A 22,800-nucleotide genomic window follows, 5' to 3' on the forward strand; every position below is an offset into this window, starting at 1 on the left:
TGAATTTGAATGACCATTCATCTTAATTCTCAGCCTTCCAATCCAATCAACTCATCAAAACATTCATTGCTCAAAGTTCTGCCAAAATATAATTATTTAGGCAGAATTAAAAATGTAATTATTTACCCATTTTTCATAATTATTTGTGCACCCTTTGATTATACAGAATTATCAATAAGCCCTAAATGTTTCAAATATTGCAAGTTGGTCTCTATTTGCATCAGCAAGAATGAGTGTCCCATCGTTGGGATTGGGTGCTCATTGATTCAAATCCTGAAATTTGACAAAATTGTTATATTTAACCTAATAAACAATAATTTTTTCTTAACATATAAATTTAACCACGTACGACATAATTGAAAGTAAAAATTTATCAGTCGTAATATAAGAAAAGTATAATATATCACAATATTAAATCTAAAATGAGATATATCTCCATAACAATTACTACAAAGGTCTTACATGCCACTACATATTGTCACTTGTGTTTTACGTGTCATCATGAGCTCTCATGTGTCATTAGTTACCTTCACACATTGAACCACCATTGGCCTTACACGTACTCTTACATGTCATCAGTTGGCATTCACATTTTTTCATGTGTCACTATGCATAGTTACTTGTCTTACACGTGCTTTGACGCACCACCACATACTTTTCATGCTTGACATGCATCTTGCATGCTCTTCACACACCTAACACACCCTCACGTTGTGTGGCTTATTTGTGCCTCAAACTAGATTTGAGTCAACCTAATTATGTTTTGGTTGATTTGACCTAGTTGACCTTAACCAAAATTTCCTTAGGTTTATTTGACCATAGAGTCAGATTTTTTAGTTGAAAAAACTCGATTGAAACTTATAAATTGAACTACCTTTAGTTTCAATATCTTTCAATACGAACAACTCTTTTCTTCCTAATATGGTTATTTGTTAGCAGACTTGATTAGCAAGGATTGGAGATGAGCACATGGCTTATGCCAACGATGACTCAAGTGATATTACTGACTTGACTCGTTGCAAAGATTCAATAGAACAAGGAAAGGTCATCAATAGTGGCAATACAAGACCCAATTAAGTCAAAAAAATGGTGTTAAAAACATAAATTGAAATCATGAGACAAATTTTGACTTTTAAATTACTATGTTAGGGATTGTTGAATTATGATACAAGAACAAAATAAATCTTTAAGATCATCTCACAAATTATATAATGTTAAATTAAAATTTTTTAAGATTACGAGAATACTTTAGTCGTCATGTTTTTTGAATCAGTAGGGCTTTTGAATTTATTTTGGTGAACGCATAATTGGTTTCCTTTTTGTTAAATTATTTTGAATTGTAATTTTTAATGAGTAAAACTATCTTAATTATAGCATAAGAATCTCCCAAGGTTTAATATTTTTATAATAAAATTAAGTATATTTATAATAAATATAATATATATATAATATATTTCCCTATAATTAAGTAAATTTAAATTTAAATTAACAATAAAAAAAACAATAATTCTAACGCAGTATCACATAACAAATATAGTCTTTTGTAATTTTACTGTCTTACGTATCTGAAGTCAAAATAATTAAAGTCTAGAGACCCTCGGGGACGTTTTGGTAATTGCACTTTACCTTCTTGATTCCTCAGCTTTAAGAAATCCGAATCGTGGCAGTGGCTCCAAATTTGAAATTTTGAAATACCAAACGGTCATCAAAATCAAATCTACTCCATTCCAGCCGTTCATCCACTCTTCTATCCACCATCCGATCTACCCTCACTCTCATTTCCAATTTTCTGGCCAAACACCATTCCTTCATTTCTCTCCCCATTCCCAAAATCTTGCTGGAGTACTTACCTCTACAAAACCCTAAACTTCATTATCTCTGCAAGACTTAAACGACATGCCGTTTATATCGGAGACTGCGAGTGCAATAAAGAGTAGATTCGGTTTCCACAGCCGTTCTGCCTCCTCGGAAAATGTGCCATCGGTGCGGACATCTCCTGATCTTTCTCTCAAGTCGGCGGTGAGAGAGAATCCTTATGGCCAGTCGCAGGCTGCCACGACGACGGTTCCTAGTATGGCTAACTTGGATGACAATACCGCCACCAATACTGCTTCATCTCAGATCTTTGAGGTTAATGAAGATCCTTCGTTCTGGAAAGACCACAACGTTCAGGTAAATTTTGCTCGTTTTTAGTGAAATTATGTGATTTATTTATGAAGCGAACAACCGTCTAGTATACACAATTTATTTTAATTTTTTTTGGCTTCTCTATATATTCGCGATTAATTTTAGGTAATTATAAGGATTCGTCCTCTCAATAGCTCTGAATTATCAGTGCAAGGGCACAGCAAGTGTATTAGGCAAGAGAGTTATCAGACAATCACTTGGACAGGGCATCCGGAGTCTCGTTTCACTTTTGACCTTGTTGCTGATGAGAATGTCAGCCAGGTACCCCCTTTTTATTGCTGGATTATGTTGCTGTTGAGTTCTCTTGTATGGTGTTTCTTATTGAAGTAATGTCACAGGAGAAGTTGTTCAAAGTGGCTGGCTTGCCCATGGTGGAGAATTGCGTGGCAGGTTACAACAGTTGCATGTTTGCTTACGGCCAAGTGAGTTTCGTATAATTGTGTTACTTGATTGAACGACATGGTCGGTTTTAAGGTGCCAAGTTATTTAATTTAATTTCGTACTGTGCTTACAGACTGGTAGTGGGAAGACTCACACCATGCTTGGGGATATTGAGGGAGGCACCCAAAGACATAGTGTCAATTGTGGGATGACACCTAGAGTTTTCGAACACTTATTCTCAAGAATACAGAAGGTATTACGTCAGCCAACGGAATGAATTTCTATGTTGCTGATAAAGAAAAGTTTAAAGAAACGTTAGTAATGAACGTGCATTTCATGAAACTAAGGATTATTAAAGACTGAAATAGAAATGAATATCTTTTTTGTTAATAATGGGCACAATTAGGGAGTTAGATTTTGTACCAAAATTATGTGAGTGGAATAATGGCTAATTTGTTTAACATAATTCATTTTCCTAGAAATGAATTTCTATTTTTAGAGTCACCATCTTTTATACATCAAAGTTAAATCCTCCATTCATTTATCATTAACAGTTTTATTCAAGAATCATGTGGCAATTTCCAATTCACTTATTTGTCTTGCAGGAAGTAATTGCCCGCAAAGATGAGAGATTAAGGTTTATTTGTAAATGCTCTTTTTTGGAAATATATAATGAACAGATTCTTGATCTTTTGGACCCATCTTCCAGTAATCTACAGGTATGCATCACTTAGATTCCAAGTTGAAAGTTTCCATCCATGCGTCTCCAATTTATGAATTATTATGGCATAATCTATATCTTCTATGGTGAATTTCTTTCAATAATTTATCCATGTTGATGAAATAGTTAAATGTTAGGGATGTTGGAAGATATTCTCAATTAAATGTCTTATATGCTGTGAAATATGTTTTTTTAATTTGTTGTTTATTAAGTAAGATTATTTGAATTGGACGTTGCAGATACGAGAAGACATTAAGAAAGGAGTTCATGTTGAGAATTTGAAGGAGATAGAAGTTACAACTGCTAGGGAGGTGATTCAGCAACTAATTCAAGTAATTATCCTTAACTATCTGGTCTTTGAATTTAGTGTGCAGTTGTAGATTGTATGACTCTATAGTACTCTTAGCAGTATATGTATTTGGTGAATATTATAGTTTTGCTTTGAGTAAGTCCATTGTTGCCGTTCCAGTCCTTTGTTATAGTTGTGCTTTGAGTAGTTGATCTATCTGTTCAATGTTTTTTTGACATGGGAGCATATATAAAGGATCTATAAAAGAAACAGTTTTCCAAACTTCGGGAATATATTTGCAGGGATATGCAGCGCAGTAGCACATTATTCTGGAAGTTTTCCAAAGTGAAGCCTTCAATTATTTTTTAAGCTATAATCATTTGATTGTGCCTTTTAGGCCTTAGTTCCTTGTTTTTTCCCTTCCTATTTATATGTTTTGTTCCTTGTGTTTGTATGACAGAAATATGACCATTTCTTTTCTCAACAATGTGCGTATAGGAAAACAAGAATTATGTGGACATTTATTATTTTTGTGTTAATGCAAGTTTTGTATAAAGATGGTCAATTATAACTCAATCTTGTCACAGGGTGCCGCAAATAGAAAAGTTGCTGCCACAAATATGAACCGTGCCAGTAGTCGTTCTCATAGTGTTTTTACATGTGTAATTGAAAGTAAGGTGTGTAACTGTTTGTTAAGTTATTTTCTCCTGTTTCAGTATTTAATTTTTGAACCCCCAATTTTGTTTAGACATTTTTGCTTGAATTTAGATTAATCTGAATTTCTATGTTTAATTGAGTGTTCATTAATAGTGGGAATCGCAAGGTGTGACTCACCATCGGTTTGCTCGGCTTAATCTTGTTGATTTAGCAGGCTCTGAAAGGTATAATGATAGAAAAAGAATTTCGAATTGCTAAAGAATCTAAGAGCATTGTTCGTATTAATTTGTGTTGTGTTTTTGATGGATAACAGGCAAAAAAGTTCTGGTGCCGAAGGAGAACGTCTTAAGGAAGCAACCAATATCAACAAGTCTCTTTCGACATTGGGGTGTGCTGTCCTTACTTTTAAAACCTTTTTTGTCTTGTTAATGAATGAAACATACAACTATTTTGGTGACTTTAATATTCTTTATTGAATATTGGCAGACTGGTGATTATGAACCTTGTAAATGTCTCCAATGGGAAGTCCCTCCATGTTCCTTACCGTGATTCAAAGCTTACATTTTTGCTTCAGGTAGACTGTCATTGCAGATTAAAAATAATCTATGAAGCAAATTCTAATACTTTGTAGATGAATTTTACAATAGATGATGCAAATGAGCAAAACTAAGGCATAATGATATTTAATCTGATGTATGATTCTTCTTTCTAAAATTTCATGCTTTGTAAAATCTTCTTCAATTCTAAGGGTAAATGACTTTTGTAATTTTCGTAGAACCACGTTTTTTTATCTGCATTTTTGGGATTTAAGATGTCCAATGTTCTATTATAAGGTTTTGAGGAGAGAACCTAAAGATTTGCTGTTTATTTTAAATGGTTTAAGATAATTTAGCTAATTAGATATTTGGAAGTTTGTAGTATTTTGTGATAATCTATGCTTTCTAGAAAATAAATGTGCAGTATGCAAATAAATTTCAAATTTTGTTTACTAAGGATTTGTGTGTAATATCCTGTATGATCAGAAGATCTACAATGGCAAAACAAATTATTTAATTGTCTTTATCTCTTTTGTTTGGTTTTCAGGATTCACTTGGAGGGAATTCAAAAACAACGATAATTGCAAATATCAGTCCATCCAGTTGGTCAGTCAATGCTATATTTATTGTATCCTGCTTGAAGTTTTAATTGTACATCCATGCCCATAAAACTGTTCTAAAAGTTTGAAGTATCTTCTGCTTTTGAACATTTTTACTTGAAATTAGTTCATATTTTGAATTTATTCACAAGCTGGATTACTTGTTTAAATGCTGATACATGACAAATTTCAACTGCAGTTGTTCACTGGAGACACTTAGCACTTTGAAGTTCGCACAACGTGCCAAGTTTATTAAGAATAATGTATGTGAGCTTGACTTTTCAGTTTTCTTATTACTTTTTTGGTGTAAATCAATAATTGTAGAAAGCTATGACATTCAAGATTTTATGTACACAGAAGCATTTTTGTTATGTGGCTCATCAAATTAAAATATTCATTATTGTTGTTGGTTCTTTTCTGTTTTTTGGATGAATAGGTTAAGTTGTTACAGGACATTTAGCTGGGGTTTTATCTAATACTTTTAGCCTTTTTTTTTAGCCTGCTCATGAAGAGTTACTTTTAATTTTCTGCAGGCAATTGTAAATGAGGATGCTTCAGGTGATGTTATTTCTATGAGATTGCAGATTCAACAGCTTAAGGTATTGTGCTTAATTTTTTTTTCTTTACATTGGTTGATTATATTCTGGAAATGGACTGAATTGGTTAATATTATTTTAGACTTTATGTAGTGGTTTCTTTGATTTGATATCTGTCTTATAAGGTAAGTTTTTTTTAAAGTCTAATTGACATTATATAACTTATGGGAAATTTTGGACAAGAATCATATCTTTTTCTCAAGAATTTACTTATTGCTCGTTTGATCAGCCGCCATTCAAAATTATTCATCAAATGTGTGAGCTAAAAATTTTCTGAGTTATATAATTTTTTTTTTTTTTGGCTAAACTATTGAGTTATGATAATTAATATATTCCCAGATGAAATCACTTTTCACTTGTAGGAACAGTAGAACAAATAGATTGCTTGATCTGATCCTTAAGAAAGAAATTATCAGCATTATGAAATTTAATATGTTCTCTGCAGTTTAAATTTTTTGTTGTAATTTGCTTTTCATTTGCTCTTACATACTTCAATTGTAATTTTTTTAGAAAGAAGTATCTCGTTTACGGGGCCTAGTAAATGGAGGAGCTGAAAGTCTGGTTGATGATACTTTGACCATAAGCTTTCCAGGCTCCCCGGTATCCTTTAACTGGGAAGGGCTTCATGGATCCTTTAGTCCACTTACATCCGATAAAAGGCTGTCTCAGGTTAGTTCTGTAATTTTTTGAATATAAGAAATCATTTCTTTTGTACTTTTTGTTTTTAATAAAATTACGTGTACTAATAATAAATATTAATTTGTGCACTAACAATGTCATATTACTATATGATTAAATGATTTTAAATTGGTAATAAAGTAATTCTCAATTAAATAATTACATGACACATTATCATAAGTACACAAATTAATACTTATCGTCAATATACATAGTTTTACTCTTTTGCTTATCAGTTTGTCTCATCGGTGTTTTTTGTTTCTATTTTTCAGAAGAAAGACTATGAGCTTGCACTTGTAGGGGCTTTCAAGAGGGAAAAAGAGAAAGACAAAGCTTTACAGGCTTTGGCTGCAGAAAATGAGGCAGCCATGAGATTGGTACGTCCAACTCCCATCTTTTTAAGTAAATTAGAACTGCCAAAAAGAAAAACTGCACAGATCAGTTAGGCATATATTTAACTGGATGTATATGATCAGGTGTGGCTAGAAATACACGTGGTCAAATAGTTTGAGGAAAACAATATATATTTAAATATTAGTCTATTATACATTGTGAAGATACCATGATACAAAACTTACAGAAAAAATCTCTTTTATTTCTCTTGATTGAATCAGGCCAAACAAAGAGCAGATGAGATACAGGGCCTGAAAATGAGGTTACGGTTCCGGGAAGCAGGAATCAAGAGATTAGAAGCTGTTACTTCAGGAAAGATATCTGCTGAGACACACTTATTGAAAGAAAAAGAGGAATACTTGAAGGAAATTGAGGTTCTTAAAACTCAGGTTGACCGTAACCAAGAAGTAACGAGATTTGCTATGGAGAACCTCCAGCTTAAAGAGGAAATTAGAAGGCATGTTTTTTTCAAATAGCTCTCTTTCACTTTGATCCTAAACAATCATTTTATCTTTTCATTTAACTTGTTTTTGTCACAGAAATCGTAAATAGAACTAAGTTATCCAGATTCTATATAAATTATCAATTTTTATATGAAACCGGGATAGCTACCTTTCAGAAAATTCTAACGAGAGCGAAAATGCTTACTTATATGTTATTCTTCTGAGGGTGGGAGAAAAGATAAAATGAAAGTTGATTATTAATTTAATCAAAAGTCAAGTTTGAAACTCATGCTCATGGAATTAACCTCTTTTGGAGGTTAACTACTCAATCTCAAAAAAGTTAGTGACTCATAGTTATGATTTAAAAAAAGTTGGAATTAAAATTAGTTGTGAGGATAAGATGCTTTTAGTAATACAGTCAACAGTGAGGTGACTTCCATTTAATTTTCAGTTAAATAAAAAAATTAGCTTCATATATTCTTTTACTGGGGTGTTTATGAGCATTAAGATATATATATATTTTTTGTTTGGGATTTCTTGTTGGAAGATACAGTTTATTAAAATTAGTAGAATTCATCTTATATTTACATTGTTATCTATACTTTATGGGGTCCTCAGATTGAAGTCTTTTTACGAGGAAGGTGAAAAGGAGATGATGACTCAACAGATCTCAGATTTACAGAATAAGGTGCCAAAATTATTTTCTTTAACTTTTGAACATTGTCAAATTATGTTAATTAGGAATTTACATGTGTCTGTTGATCAAATATGCAGCTGCTAGAAGCACTAGATTGGAAACTTATGCATGAATCAGATTCTTCTATAGTTAAGGTACATTCCTAGCTTTGTTTTGATTTTCATATTGAGCAAATTTAATGTCCCTTTTTCATAAACTTTATTTCTATTTGTCTATTTTCTCTAGAAAGGAAATTCAGATGTGGTGACAGAAGTTTTTGTTGAGGATGATTTATTGATTTCTGGCCAGGTAAACATCAGACAAGTTTTCCCAGTATCACTAGCTTCCTTTATGAATTTGCATTTTTGTGAATTTAAGAAATGTATGGAGCTTAAATTGACAGAAATATTTAACTTAAATTTTAACTCTAAAGGCTACTTTGCTGCAGATTGGTTCTTAAGTGTTATGTAACATTCCAAGCCAAACTCTCTCCCTGCAATTCATAATTTAAATTTAATTCGTTGTTTCATGCAAATTTTTAAATTTGTTACACCCACTTCTTTAAAAAAAAAAATCGCAACATCATTGTTCACCTGTAAATTCATGACATCTATGTACTACCTTTGCTGTGACTTCCAAGTTGTCAACCATTCTTTCCTCTGTAGCACAGTAATATACTTGTATTCTACCATTTTATAGTATCTTTAACTTCTTTAGAATGTGTAGTAAATAAGTAATCAACGACTGCTAGAATTTACTACTATGATTATGCCTGCTTGAATTGTTTTAGGCTGAAAGAATATAAATTCCCTAGATTTTAACAGTCTTTCCTATGTTGCACAATAATATACTTGAATTCAACCATTTTATAGTATCTAGTAAATAAGTAATCAATGACACAGCTAGTATTTACAACTAGGATTATGCCTGCTTGAATTATTTTAGGCTAAAAGATTATAAATTCCCTAGATATTAACATTTTTGTAAGAGCCAAGCCAAATAGTAAACTAATTTACTGTTTATCTACTTAATATTCCACTGATATTTGTGTGGGAATAATAGTTCCTTGTACTAAATAGTTCCTCAATTTATATGGGTGAATATAATATTCTTTATAATTACAGGAACCAGTAATACCATGTCGTTCTTCAATAAATGAGGAAAATAAATTCTTGCGTGTGCAGGTAAATAATGCACTTATATGAAGATTTTAGTGTTGAAATTTGATTTCGCCTAAAACAGATAGTTTTTATATATCACATTAATCAAATGGAGATTATTTTTTTACAGGCTATTCAAAATCAAACGGAAATGGAAACACTCCAAAAACAGTTAGAGTTCTGTCTGAAGGAGAACAAGAAATTGGAAAGGTAATTGTTTTATCCTTGTTAGTCTTGTAGTTTAAATTGTTTAACTTTTTAGAAGTTCATTTGCATATCTTAATTCTTGGTAATTGATTTTAGCAAATGCTATGTTATTGATATCTTTTTCCCTTAAAAAGATGATTCTTTATTGATACATAGCTTCTTTATTGCCTAAGATTGTGATTTGATTTTACTACTTGATTTTGTTGTGTTAATATCAATTTTATTTTGTCAGCAATGTGAGAGAATTGGTTCAAAAACTTGAAGAGAAATCTTCTAGAGCAATAAATGAAGAAACACAGCAAATTGGGCTTTCCACTCTGCCAACTAATCTGTCCACCATTGATATTAATGACCAAATGGAGCTGAAAACCATGGTTGATGCCATTGCTACTGCAAGTCAAAGGGAAGCGGAAGCTCATCAGACAGCAATTGTGTTGTCAAAACAGAATAGTGAGCTACAATCAAAGCTTGAGATCCTGAATGAAGAGAAAAATGAAGTCAATAAATTAAATGATGATCTAAGATTGAAGCTTAAGGTCTTAATTGAGGAAAAGAGCAAACTCATTGAATTGTATGAACGTGCAGCTGCTGAAAGTAACTCTATAACTCAAAATACAGTTGAGATTGCTCAATGCGGCACTGAAGAACAAAATAGTGATTACGTAGATGAACTTGCTCAAGAAAAAGGGGCTGAGATGAAGAAAGTGATTGAGAATCTAGAGCATCAACTTTTGGAAATGCATGAAGAAAACGATAAATTATTGGGTATGTATGAAAAGGCTATGCAAGAGAGAGATGAACTCAGAAGAACAATTGCTCTTAATGAACAAAACACTGCTGGAGGTACAGGAGAGTTTGGTTGCTCAGAAAACCCTGTTGAAGTCAGAGGGGAGCATATTGCATCAGATGGACTTGGTCTCCCTGTTTCGAAGGGCCAGGATTGTGGAGAAAATCCAACAACGTCTGGACAAGTGATTTCAAAACTGGATATGATTGATGTGGAAGTTACCTTCACTGACATGGAAATAGAGCCATCGTTCCCTCCTAAGGAGGTCTCAGAAGATATAAATTTGGTCAGAGAGAATCTGGGAAAAGCACAAGAAAAGCTTTTGGATTCTTCCAATACAGTTACTCTATTTGGTTCCGTTGAGAAGGCATTTGCTGAGGTTGATGAACTTTCAAGAGAAATTAAAGCAACAGAAGAGAGTATCCAGGTCAAGCAACAACATCTTGGTTCTCTGAAATTTGTTTTCAATGAAATGCAAGAAAGAAAAACTCTTCTGGATAAAAAGTTGTCGGCACTGAAGTACTCTCTATCAAAGTTTGCTTCATCAGTTGAATACTTTAAACAGAGAGAAGCCCGATCAAAGGCAAGGGTAACTGCTTCATTGAGTTACCTGAATCAGAAAAAAGAGGAAGGAGGGCATCTTCAAACCCGCAAGAGTGAAATTGATGCGGCTCTTAGGAAGGTTCAACAATCAGAAGTTGAACTGAGGAACAATATTGCACTAGTGAAATCCAAACTTGAGGAAGAGAACAGAAGGCAGGAGACTGAAAAGGTTCTATTTGCCATTGATAACATTGAGAACCAGTCACAGAAACATTGGCATTTGGGAGGTAAAGCCACTGAATTGCTGAAGTCGGAGGAAGAAAAAACCAAGCTGCAAAATGAGATGAAGTTGTCTCGAGAAAGACTCGGGTTGGTAAAGAGGGAGTTTGAGGATTTGACAAAGAAATCCTGGAAGATCGAGAGTGACTTGCAAAGTGTCCAAATGGAAATACAAAAAAGTTCGAGATCTGCAGAGGAAATGGAGCGTGCTCTTCAGGCTGCAACCCAAGAGATGGAAACTCTGTTGGAGATTACAGAGAAAGGAAAATCAGAAATTGGAAGCATAATTCTTGCATACCAACAACAGGTGTTTGAAGCAGATTTAAAGGAAGCCGAGATGAAGATTTTGGAGGAAGAATTACAATCAGAGTTGAAGAGACTAGAAGAGTTGCAAATGCTGAGGGCTGCAGCTGCCGAGAAAATTTCTAAATTATTCGATGAAACAAAGTCTGATTCATACTTGTTATCAGAAAAGGTGGAAGAACAGCTGAAAAGTATATGGGAATATGTCGAGGAGGCGAGGATTTTGCTGGGGGTAAGACCAGTCAATTGACAGTTAAGCTTATTATTGAATGGACAATAATCCCACATAAGAATGGCTTCTTTGATTCGTCCATTTCTCATGCAGTCAGCTAATCCTTCCGGTAAATGTTGTCGTTATTTACTTTTTCTGTTTCATGCAATATACTGACTGCATTTGCATTGCATGTTATAACTGAACTCCATTAAGCACGATGGTTCAAAATAGCTATTGTTGAACACCCATGCTCTTTTGAGAATTGCAAAGCCAAAAACAAATTTTGAAAAAAAAAATAAAAGATTCTTGTTTACAGAAATCTGAAACCCTCTTCTTTCTCTTCAACAGACATTAACTTAATAAGCACAAATATCTCTTACAAATTCACTGGATATTCCTTTATATCCGTCTGAGCTCGAATTGTGTGTTTTGGGCTGGCTACGAGACCTAAATTTTTATTTGTTTAACCTGTTTTCTGCAAGAGTTATCCTACTGTTCCCTCATAATTTATCCGCTAAAAGACTATCTCCCACTCAACTTTTAATGAGAATCCTATTTTGACTTTGGAAATGTCAATTTTTCATTCGTCTATTAAAATTGTAAAAAAATTTATTAATATTTTTTAAATTATTAAAATGATTAAAAAAATTATCAAATTAAATAATATTTTGTTTCAAAATTTTATTAAATGATTTTTATATCTTAATTTATATTAATTTTTATATTCTAATTTATACTAATTTTAATTAAAAATAATAAAAAAATTTATTAATATAAATATAAATAAATGTATCAATGATATATAATCATTTATTTGAAAAAATATATAATTTTAAAAATGTTATGGCCGATCTTCTTTACTAATCACAAGTTGAAGTCCTCACCACTCTCTCTTTTATCGCATTAAAGTTGCTAATGATGAAGACAAAGAGGAAAGACGGTGGGACCCAATTGAGAGATTCCACGAAATGGATGAAAGTAAAAGAATAAAATAGTAGAGTTTTTTTTTTATATAAATCATATATTATTAGTTGACTTAATGACGAAGTTATATTTACAAACAAGTCAATTAAATATTTAATTAAAATTTTAAAATTGGATGTATATAATATTATATTGTACCGATTTTAAGTAACAATACTTAAATCATATATATATATATAATTGGAGTGTTCTAATACCTAAATTTGAAACAGATCAAAAGACTCATTCTTCCTTATCTAAAATATAATAAAAACTCAATGATATATTTTTTGATTTTAAAAAACTTAAATACCTATAAGATAATTTTTATTAAAAATTGTAATTAAAATTAAAAGTAAAATCGTGATTTACTAAAAAAAATTAAAATTTTATCATATTTTTACCCTCAGATTTAAAAATATAGTAATTTTTTTCTACTCAAAATTTAAAAAATAATAATTTCTCTCTTTAAATTTTTAAACTATTTTTGTCAATTTATGGTAAAAAAAAAGAGAAAGATCGAAAATGAAAAATAAGATAGGAGAGAGAATGGGTGATGTTCGAAGATAGTGGATCGTTGAAAGAGAAAAAATTCTTTTTTAAAAAAAATTATCATTTTTTAAATTTTAAATAGAAAAAATTATTAGATTTTTAAATTTAAAAAAAATATGTTAAAATTTTAATTTTTTATATATTTTAATAAATAATTATTTTATTTATAATTTTAACTAAAATTATTTTATAAATAAGTATTTAAATTTTTGAAAATTGGATACCGACTTGGCTTCCGTTTTACCTCAAGTAGGAAGAGCCTTTTGGCCTTTGAAATAACTCAACTGGATATTAAAAGTGGATCCACGTTATTATTAGAATTACAATTTTGACTGGAATTGACACAACGACTGCCACTGCCAACTGTCAAATCACACAGTTTTACTGCACCAACATAATAAATCGTAGCAGAGGCATAATAGTGATTAACTAGGCATATTCGAATCCCTTTCTGTTCTGTTCCTTTGTTCAACCGTTCAGCTCTGGTTGGCGACCTCCCGAAAACCTTTAATCTATTTATTTATTCTTATATTCTTCTTGATAACCATCCGAACACTTTTCAATTTCCCTCTCAATAAGAAAAGAAACTTGTTCGATTTTGATCTGTACACGAATAACCCAGAAAATGTTTGACGGTATGATGGATCCAGAGTTGATGCGACTCGCTCAGGAGCAGATGAGTCGCATGTCACCCGCCGACTTCGCTAGGATCCAACAGCAGGTAACTATTTTTTTTGCAATTTCTTACAATTTGATCCATAAGTCTTATGCGATGATGATTGATTGATTATCTGATGTTTATTATTATTATTGTTGTTGTTGTTTGCTAATAATTGACAACGATTACAATTTGATCCATAATTCTCAATAACAATCGATTATACTATTCAGAAATATCCATACTGAACATAGCCCTTGTTAAAACCTTCTGGCAACCTTACTGGATGGGCTAATCTGCGTTTATTTCTTGTTCTGATGATTAATCGCTCTAGAATATGAAACTTAATGAATGTCAAAGTTTTTAGGTGTGTGAAGTCCTAAGTTGAAATAAAATCAAAACTTTGAAATTATCAAAATTTAATTCTAGGCATTGTTAACTAAAAAAATGGTTGATCACCTTAAAAATCAATTCTAGATTTAATTTCAATTTTTGAATGCAAGTTCATAAATTTTTTTGCCAAACGTGTTTGACGAACCATTTTGTTATTTGAACAGAAACAAATTAGAAATTTGAAGATTGTTTGACTTTAAAGTCAGTCCTTTGGCAAAAATAACTTTAAAAGTTCAAATGTTATATATGTATATATATATATTTTGAGTGGTTGATAAATTCTTTTATATGTAAATTCAACAATAAGCAATGGGAGGATCTCAATGCCTTTTAAAGCCCAACAGTGTGCATATTATTTGAAACAATTTTTACAAAGTTGACTGTGACAACAATATATAATTGCGACCGTGGTGTTTAATAGTCCATTGAGCTCTTCTATGGCTTGGTTAATTGTCAATCTTCTGGCTTCTGACTTCATGATGCACTGCTTACAGATGATGGCTAATCCTGATTTGATGAAAATGGCAACTGAAAGCATGAAGAACATGAGGCCTGAAGACTTAAGGCGTGCTGCTCAACAATTAGATCATACCCGTCCAGAAGAGATGGCTGAGATTGGTGAGAAATTGGCTAATGCCACTCCTGAAGAGATTGCCTCAATGCGTACTCATGTTGATGCTCAAGTGACGTATAAATTAAATGCTGCACAGATGTTGAAGACAAAGGTAAGTTTTATTTATTTTATTATGTTTTTAATATTCCAAATATATCAGAATCAGTTGCAATCCATTTCCTGAGTCTTTCCAGTTTAACCTATAGGTTCAGTGCTCCTGTTGGTCTTTTGACTGGTTTCTGTACTCCAAGCCTTTAGTTTCCTATTTTATAATCAAGTTCTTGTATTAAAACGGTGCTGACTTAATATTCCAAGTTTTACTGTTTAAGTTATTTCAGCCTTTTTCTCTTTTAGAATTTTGGCTTGTTCAAAGTGATATCTATTTGTAAAAACCCCTAACAAAAAAATAATTTTATTAGGAAAAGATGATCTTTTCTTGCCTTTTCTAGTTAACTTGTTTTGCCTACTCATGCACAAGTGGAACTTTGATTGGAATTGCCACTGATGGCTGTGGATTGTTATAGCATACTGAGAGAAGGGGTGCTTTAAAGAAACGAAAAAAACCGTCTCCAGTACTTTGAGCATTTAATTAATGATGGACACAAATTGATTTTCCAATTTGAATTAAATTTTGTTTGATGAAGATAATTTGAATGATTGAGTATTTTGTGTTATTTAGGTGAGCAGAGCATCTAGAGTCTGTTGTCATTTAACTTAACCACTGAAATAATTTTCAACAATGATGCAAAAAAGGAAGAGAGAGAAAGGGCTTACAAGGGTTTGGTAATATCTTGTTTCCCATGATTGCTGGAAAGCAATGACTCATTCAACTGAACTACAAAAACCAGTGGCGGTGATAGAATATTACTTGAAAAAAGACAATTCCTTCAAATGAGAACTGAAATGATAACAGTCAGGCATCTAGGTGTAACCGGAGGATTTCTTTTGTCTATGATGAGACAGTTAAATGCCTCCTACCAGTGAAAAGGTTTAGATTTCCCATTATGCTTATAAGGTGAAGACTAATGGCACCTTGTTCTTGTAGAAATTGTTAAACACTTGATCTGTTAACTTAAATTACACTTAATTTTTTAAGATCATATTTTAGATGCCTAAATAATGTACTTCAGGAATTACACATGTTTGATGTCATCTCAGACATTTAAAGGTCGTTGATTCAGTAGCCATAAGATATGTTGTAATTTTATGTATAGAAAAAATGGAGGTCATTGATTCTCATACCTGTGTGTGTTGGCACACTTGGGATCACCCAAAGTTGATTACTTTTAAATCCTGTGATGGATCTTTTCTTTTTTTCTTTTTTTTTTTAATTTCTTTTCCAAATTTCTTGGTATTTTGTCAGCATGTGTGTTTGTGCATTTGGCCCTTAGGGTACTCGAAGTTCATTAGTAATAGTTTATTTGATTCCAAAAGCTTCTTGTTGTTGTGTCCCATTCAGTAATGGTTCAATTACCACTGGAATTTGGCAGGGGAATCAGCTTCATAGTCAGGGACACTTCAAAGCTGCGTTGGAAAAATATTTACTTGTAAGGATGAAAATTTTGATACTTTTTTTCAATTTTTTTGTTAGCCTATGCTTTGGTTAATATTTTTCAATTTATATTGTTCTAATCTCCCCCTGCCTCCCTCTCTTGAACAAATATCAGGCGAAGAAGAACTTGGAAGGAATTCCTTCTTCCAGAGGACAAACACTTTTATTGGCGTGCTCTCTTAACTTGATGTCTTGTTACCTGAAAACGAGGCAGTATGATGAGTGCATAAAAGAAGGCTCGGAGGTATAAATAGGCCAATTCTTTCTCCTTTTTGTTTTCCTATATTATATAATATCATCATGTACAAATGCCGAATCTAGCTTTGTCTACTAAAGAACTTGTGTTTTCTATGTTGTCCTGGGATTTTCTATGTAAGAACTTGTTTTTTCTTTCTCCTGTTTGTTCTCCTATATTATATAATATCATTATGTAGAGATGCCAAATCTAGCTTGTTCTATGTAAGAACTTTCTAGAAACAAATTGAATTTAGCATCAAATACATTAAACAATTATATATACATAAAGATGTCAATTTGTGGAAGAGAAAGTATGGAGAAAATTTTGGTGTTGTCTTTTTTCAACTGCAAATGGAGAGCAGATGAAGTTAAATATTGGCCTTATTTCAGGTATTGGCATATGATCCAAAGAATGTCAAAGCTCTTTATCGAAGGGGTCAAGCATACAAAGAGCTTGGGCGATTGGGAGTGAGTTCGTAGCACAGAAAAGTGAATTGTTTCAACTGATTGTCAAGTTGTGCTTATGCAAGATTTTACATTTATACATCTATGTCCTATTTCTTATGAAGTTCTTGATATTTGGCAGGACGCTGTCTCTGATTTGAGCAATGCACATGAAGTGTCCCCTGATGATGACACTATTAGTGATGTGTTGAGGTATGAATTTATTGATATTTAAAATAAACATGGAATACTTTTTTAGAATGCCATCATTTTCTTATGGTGTGGCTAATGTTTAGCATCCCTGTTGGTCTTCTGGGCTATCTTGGGCAAGCCATTGCATTCTAATTATCCTCTGGCTTATTTTATTTTCCAGACTTTTGGGCATATGGCTTGTTAAAGTGAATGATGTTTTATGCTTTATTGGGCTTTCATTTTTACTTATTGGATATCCCTGAAATTTTTGCAATCTGACTTCTGCATAAGAATTAGGTTTACCATCTTTTATAACATTTTCTTTTCAGAGTTTATGTTACTGCAAAGTTGGAAGAAAATATATTTTGTTTTTGAATTCTACATTTTGATGTTTGATATCTATTGTTGATAAAGAGATGCTAAGCAAAGACTGGCTAAAGAAGGTGGTTCTTACACACCAGGAGGTATGTTTTCTCTTATAAGTATTATCAACGGTTATTGTATTTCTTAGTAATTCTCTCTCTGGGTTAACTGCATAATTATGTTATTCAAATTTTGATGGACTTTTGTTGTCTGATATTATTTGATAGGGCTAGTAATTGAAGAAATATCTGAAGAAGTTGGGACAACGTCCTCTGGAAACCATGAAAGTTCATCTGGAGGATATGCAGTAACACAACCACAGGAAAGAACCAATTTTTCCCAGAGTAAAAGTAACACTAATAGTGGGGGCTTGACAACTAATCCAGATTCTTTTCAGGGTTTGAAGGATGACCCGGAAGCTATCAGGTTTGTTACAACTACAAGGAAAGATAATGTTCAAGTATAAATCTCATGTAGCTTCGATCATGTGTAAATGAAAATAGATGTTGTTATTGAGATATCAGTGTGAGGATTGGAGAGCCATACTTAACATATTTAAAATTTTAATCTTGTGAAAGATACATACATTAGAGATTACAAAGCCAAGAGTAATGAAAATAGGAAGTTTTGAGAATGATCTAAAATTTCATATGAAGTTAAGCTGTTGGGTGAAGGGAAGTTAAGAAATAGAAAATCTCAGATGAAGTATAAGCTGCTGAGTTAAAAGAAAGGAAAGTAGTAATAAATCTGAATCTATAATTAGTGAAATGAAAGAAATACACTACAGAAAAGCTGTTGTGGATGAAAGTAACCAAAGAAACCCAAATAAATGTTCATGAGAATTTGCATTTGGACAAACTATTAGCAATAATTTACATTCTTGGCCACAATTGGACAAACTGTTATTACTTTATTCTGCTTTTTCATTTCTACTTTCTGGATGTTTTGTAACATTTATGATGCCCAGAAAGTGGGAAGTTACAGATCCGGGACCGTTAACTTAAGGTGGAGTCTGCGTTTGCAACATAGACAAGGAGGCCTAGGAAATCCCAAGTATTGATTATGTTAGAAGGCAGTGCAGAAAACATACTTAAGCTATGGGATAGTAACTTCTATGTAGATATCCCATGGACCTCTAGATGAGTTTCTTGTGATGTTGATGTACACAAATGATCTACACCTACAACTAATAGGCAAACTCAAATAAACCACAATGGAACATTTCTGAATCTATCAGATTAACATTATTACAATAGAAACTCATTGATTTGAGGATCCAAAGCAAGGTGTACGGATTGTAACCCACTGCTACCCCTCTTTTATTTTTAAGGTTGAAAGTTGTCTTATGCTAGGGGAGTTCCTTTTTTTTTTCCCCAATCATTGACCATGTTTGCAAAACAATTTCTATTGAGCCAATATGTGTTATTTATCTGTGATTATTATCTATCTATTTATTATATTTATCTTCTTTTTTTCTTTTTGTGGTTCATAGATCATTCCAGAATTTCATTTCTAATGCTGATCCTGAAACCCTGGCTGCTGTCAGTGGTGGAACAGCTGGAGAGATATCTCCTGACATGTTTAGGGCTGCATCAAATATGATTAGCAAGATGTCACCTGAAGAACTGGAGAAGATGGTTCAGTTGGCATCATCTGGGGAAAGTCCATTTGCTACTGGAAGTAGTGTAACGCCTGGGTCAATGCCTCCAAATATAACACCTGATATGCTTAAAACGGCTTCTGATATGATGAGTAGGATGTCACCTGAAGAGCTTCAGAAAATGTTTGAAATGGCATCCTCTTTAAAAATGAGAGACACAGGTCCAACATCAGTAAATGGAATCAGTTCAGGTACTGGGTCAAAATCTTCAGAATTCCAGGAAAGTGCTGCTATCAATGGGAATAATGTTGTAGGCAACCCTAGTTCTTCTCGAAGTTTCTTTCCAAATTCAAGAAGTGGTCTTCAGTCAAACTTTCAACCCTCAAGCAGTGATTTACAGCAGATGAGAAATCAAATGAATGATCCAGCTTTGAAGGAGGTATGTTTGACTTCTTTTGTATTGTTGTATAATAAGGGTTGCTTCAAATCTGATGACAGTGAAAACATTTCATCCCTGCAGTGTAGCACATTTAGTAGCTTTGCCTATCTTTGTTAGCTTTGAGATCATTAAATTTTTCACTTGTTCCTGGGCTTTGAAGAAATTACAGTAATTCGCTTTAAAATAGCCCGTGGTGATAATTCCAAATTTTAGCAGTGACTGTGCTGTGTAAGTCTATTATTTTACATTGTACAAAACAAGTTAATTAATCTTCAATTGCTATGCAATTAGACTTGCACCTAGAAAAGGGGTATGGGATTCAATATATTGGACCCGAACCTGTAGGTATCAAGATTTTACAGGCAGGCTGGGCATACCCCTCCATTTTTAAATAAATGTATATACTTTAACTAAATAGACTTTCTCTCTCTGTTCTCATTTCCCCTTTCTTCACTTTTATTTTTATCTTTCCCTTTCCTTTTCTCATATTCTTCCTCTTCCTTTTACTTGATCTTTTCTCCCTTCCGTTTCCTTTTCTCATCTTCTTCCTCTTCCTTTCACTTGATCTCATGTCCTTTTTTCAGATCTTAGAAATCAACATATTTAATTTTATTTTTATTTCTATAATTTCCACCGGGCTGAGGAAGATCTCCAAATGGTGACGAAAACACCATGACCGGACAATGATTCGAAGACAGATGGGTTGAGTCAGGATCATATCCATAGGTTTTGTCGAGTTTTATCTTCTTTTATTGGTTTTTCAAGAATGAGTTATTTTTTTCTGTTTGTTTTCTTTAAGAATGGTTCAAGGTGAAAAAGAGTTTAGACCTGAGATGAATTTGATTTGCTTGACAGTGGCCAATTGGTGGTGGCTGCAAAACTTCACTAACATGTCTTTTTTTTTATTGGGTTTTGTATTTGATTTTGATTTTATTTCATTATTAGCTTTCTGCTCATGTTTTTAAATTTTGTTTAACCAAATCTTGGAAATAAAATGAAGGACAATTACTTAGCATTGAAGACTGAATTCCATGTATATTTCATGGGTAACCCCAGGTCCACCCATACCCACAGGGCGGTTACAGGCCTTCATAATTTCCACTTGCATAACCTGACCTGTTTTCAACTTGCACCCGCTTACCTGCATCTTCAACAACTCGGCCTGTACCCGGCCCTGCATTTGCCAAATCTACATGCAATATGCTTGGAATAACGTCTTCTCTTTAGAAAGTTTATCTTATGCTTTTTAAATATGTATGACCTTTTACTTTCATTTCTGAATGTTTGGTTCATTGCAAATTGGTAGATGTTCTCATCAATGATCAAGAATATGAGCCCAGAAATGATGGCAAATATGAGTGAACAATTTGGATTGAAGCTTTCTCAGGAAGATGCAGCGAAATTTCAACAAGCAATGTCATCTTTATCACCACAGGACTTAGACAGAATGGTAACTTTGACATGTTTACTTATTCATGTGATCTACTAAATTTGGTTTTGTCTTGTGATTGTTGATATAATATAATGAAGATCGGAATAGTGACAGGAATTTTAGATGCCTGACATAGGGATCATAATTGATTTATCTTGGTTTCTCGAAGTTTTATTTTGTTGCTTGATAGATCATGATTTTACTTCTCTCATAAATGGCAAAGGATCCTTTTATTTTCAAGCTGGTTGGCATTTCATTTGGTTCTTAATCTGTTAGGATTAAAGAGAGCTGGATGGAGCAGCCTGATAAAAAAAAAAAAAAAAATTATGATCTTATGTGGTTTTTTTCTGTCAGGCAACAATATTTATGCCCTCACACTCAATCATTTCCTCTTGCCAAAATATGAGCTTTAGAATAGGAGTTGCTAGATTGAGACTCAAACGCCATTTGCTTGGTTTTTCTTACTATTAATGTCCTCTGATTATCTTGATCATAGTTTATTTTCGAAGTTTACTTTCTCAGTCAGATTTTTTTACTTTGTATAGTACGTTTTCTGCCCTTTTCGGGTGAAAAAGATGTTAACTTTTCATGTCCTTTAAATTGGTGCAGATGAAGTGGGCCGATAGAGTTCAAAGAGGAGTTGAAGGTATAAAGAAGACAAAGAACTGGCTGCTAGGGAGATCCGGTATGATTCTCGCTATATGTATGCTCATATTAGCTGCAGTGCTTCACCGGCTGGGCTTCATTGGTAGTTAGAACTACACCCAGCTCTATTTATTATAGTAGATCCCTGTTCTAATTTAACCCATATATGAGTCACAAATCTTTGTCCCCAACATAACGTTAGACTGTATAATCATAGCGAGGCAAGTAAAACCAGTAACGGCTTAGAACGAGGTAAGAAAGGGATGGGATGGGATTGTGTTAAGCAGGTGAAAATAATGCCCATGATTCTTTTTGTGTGCTATTAGTGGAACTTCCAGTGAACAGAAGTGGATGTTGTTCCTGGATAAACCATATGCTTGTTCTGTAAGTTGAGTGATCTTCATTGAGAAGATCCTTATTATTTATTGGATCTGCACTAACTGTTGATATATCATTTGTCATCAGTGAGGGAGTCATTATTTGATTTGAAAAACAATTGGGAGTTATAAATGCGTGCATTAAACAATGAGCTTTTGGTTTTATTAATAGCGCTTAGAGGCTTTATCCATATATCCTTTCAAAATCGATCAATACTACGGACATACTTTTGAATGTATAATTGAATATGTAGATAGTGTATTGATTAAGTGTTATTTTATTTTTAATTTAAAATTATTCAATCACATAATGACACATCATCTATATACTCAATTATATATTCAAAAATATGTATATATAGTTTTATTATTCAAATAATAAAATTATATGTACAAATAATGATGTATCATAATATGATTGAGTGTGCCGTCTTATCTTTTATTTTTATTTTTTTTGGTATAAAGTTACTAATCCAACTTTCTTCTTATTGGGTTCCTGGTGTCAAGTCTTTTTCTTTATCAATAAGCAATTAGTTTATTAATCGTTCATTGAAGCCAATTTGGTACTTATTATAAGCCAATTTCATGCTCATTTTAAGTCCACAGAACGTTGTTCTGGATAATAATACTGCTGTAGTATAAACACCAAACTACCAAATATTAAGAGTAAAAAAACATTAAGTCCCACTAT

General features: G+C 32.7%; 2 protein-coding genes across 3 annotated transcripts; both read left to right on the forward strand.

The window, feature by feature from the left end:
• Nucleotides 1-1,701: 1,701 nt before the first annotated feature.
• On the forward strand, nucleotides 1,702-11,893 carry LOC123224785 (kinesin-like protein KIN-12E). Its single transcript, XM_044648501.1, has 22 exons — nucleotides 1,702-2,172; nucleotides 2,293-2,448; nucleotides 2,526-2,609; nucleotides 2,702-2,821; nucleotides 3,174-3,287; nucleotides 3,529-3,621; nucleotides 4,166-4,255; nucleotides 4,389-4,459; nucleotides 4,549-4,623; nucleotides 4,722-4,809; nucleotides 5,319-5,377; nucleotides 5,570-5,633; nucleotides 5,904-5,969; nucleotides 6,477-6,635; nucleotides 6,917-7,021; nucleotides 7,259-7,494; nucleotides 8,099-8,168; nucleotides 8,255-8,311; nucleotides 8,403-8,465; nucleotides 9,281-9,340; nucleotides 9,447-9,526; nucleotides 9,756-11,893. The coding sequence occupies exons 1-22, from the start codon at nucleotides 1,897-1,899 to the stop codon at nucleotides 11,683-11,685; spliced, it is 4,116 nt and encodes a 1,371-aa protein (XP_044504436.1). The 5' UTR covers nucleotides 1,702-1,896; the 3' UTR covers nucleotides 11,686-11,893.
• Nucleotides 11,894-13,582: 1,689 nt separating this feature from the next.
• LOC123225952 (outer envelope protein 61) lies at nucleotides 13,583-22,181 on the forward strand. 2 transcript variants are annotated; one of them, XM_044650334.1, is made up of 11 exons: nucleotides 13,583-13,885; nucleotides 14,710-14,940; nucleotides 16,319-16,375; nucleotides 16,496-16,624; nucleotides 17,008-17,085; nucleotides 17,204-17,274; nucleotides 17,668-17,717; nucleotides 17,844-18,042; nucleotides 19,109-19,655; nucleotides 20,962-21,105; nucleotides 21,697-22,181. In XM_044650334.1, the coding sequence occupies exons 1-11, from the start codon at nucleotides 13,790-13,792 to the stop codon at nucleotides 21,841-21,843; spliced, it is 1,749 nt and encodes a 582-aa protein (XP_044506269.1). In that variant the 5' UTR covers nucleotides 13,583-13,789; the 3' UTR covers nucleotides 21,844-22,181. The 2 variants fall into 2 exon arrangements, with proteins under 2 accessions (XP_044506269.1, XP_044506270.1); XM_044650335.1 differs by having other exon boundaries at nucleotides 19,163-19,655.
• Nucleotides 22,182-22,800: the final 619 nt, after the last annotated feature.

Source organism: Mangifera indica, chromosome 9 (assembly GCF_011075055.1).
Source record: "Mangifera indica cultivar Alphonso chromosome 9, CATAS_Mindica_2.1, whole genome shotgun sequence".
NCBI lineage: Eukaryota > Viridiplantae > Streptophyta > Magnoliopsida > Sapindales > Anacardiaceae > Mangifera > Mangifera indica.

What these genes read in the sequence shown, in the direction of transcription:
- LOC123224785 (XM_044648501.1), top strand. Translation starts at nt 1,897, where the DNA reads ATGCCGTTTATATCGGAGACTGCGAGTGCAATAAAGAGTAGATTCGGT. An exon ending in GGAAAGACCACAACGTTCAG is followed by an intron (nt 2,173 to 2,292) that starts GTAAATTTTGCT and finishes GATTAATTTTAG; the next exon opens with GTAATTATAAGGATTCGTCC. An exon ending in CTGATGAGAATGTCAGCCAG is followed by an intron (nt 2,449 to 2,525) that starts GTACCCCCTTTT and finishes GTAATGTCACAG; the next exon opens with GAGAAGTTGTTCAAAGTGGC.
- LOC123225952 (XM_044650334.1), top strand. Translation starts at nt 13,790, where the DNA reads ATGTTTGACGGTATGATGGATCCAGAGTTGATGCGACTCGCTCAGGAG. An exon ending in GCATAAAAGAAGGCTCGGAG is followed by an intron (nt 16,625 to 17,007) that starts GTATAAATAGGC and finishes GCCTTATTTCAG; the next exon opens with GTATTGGCATATGATCCAAA. An exon ending in GATGACCCGGAAGCTATCAG is followed by an intron (nt 18,043 to 19,108) that starts GTTTGTTACAAC and finishes TGTGGTTCATAG; the next exon opens with ATCATTCCAGAATTTCATTT.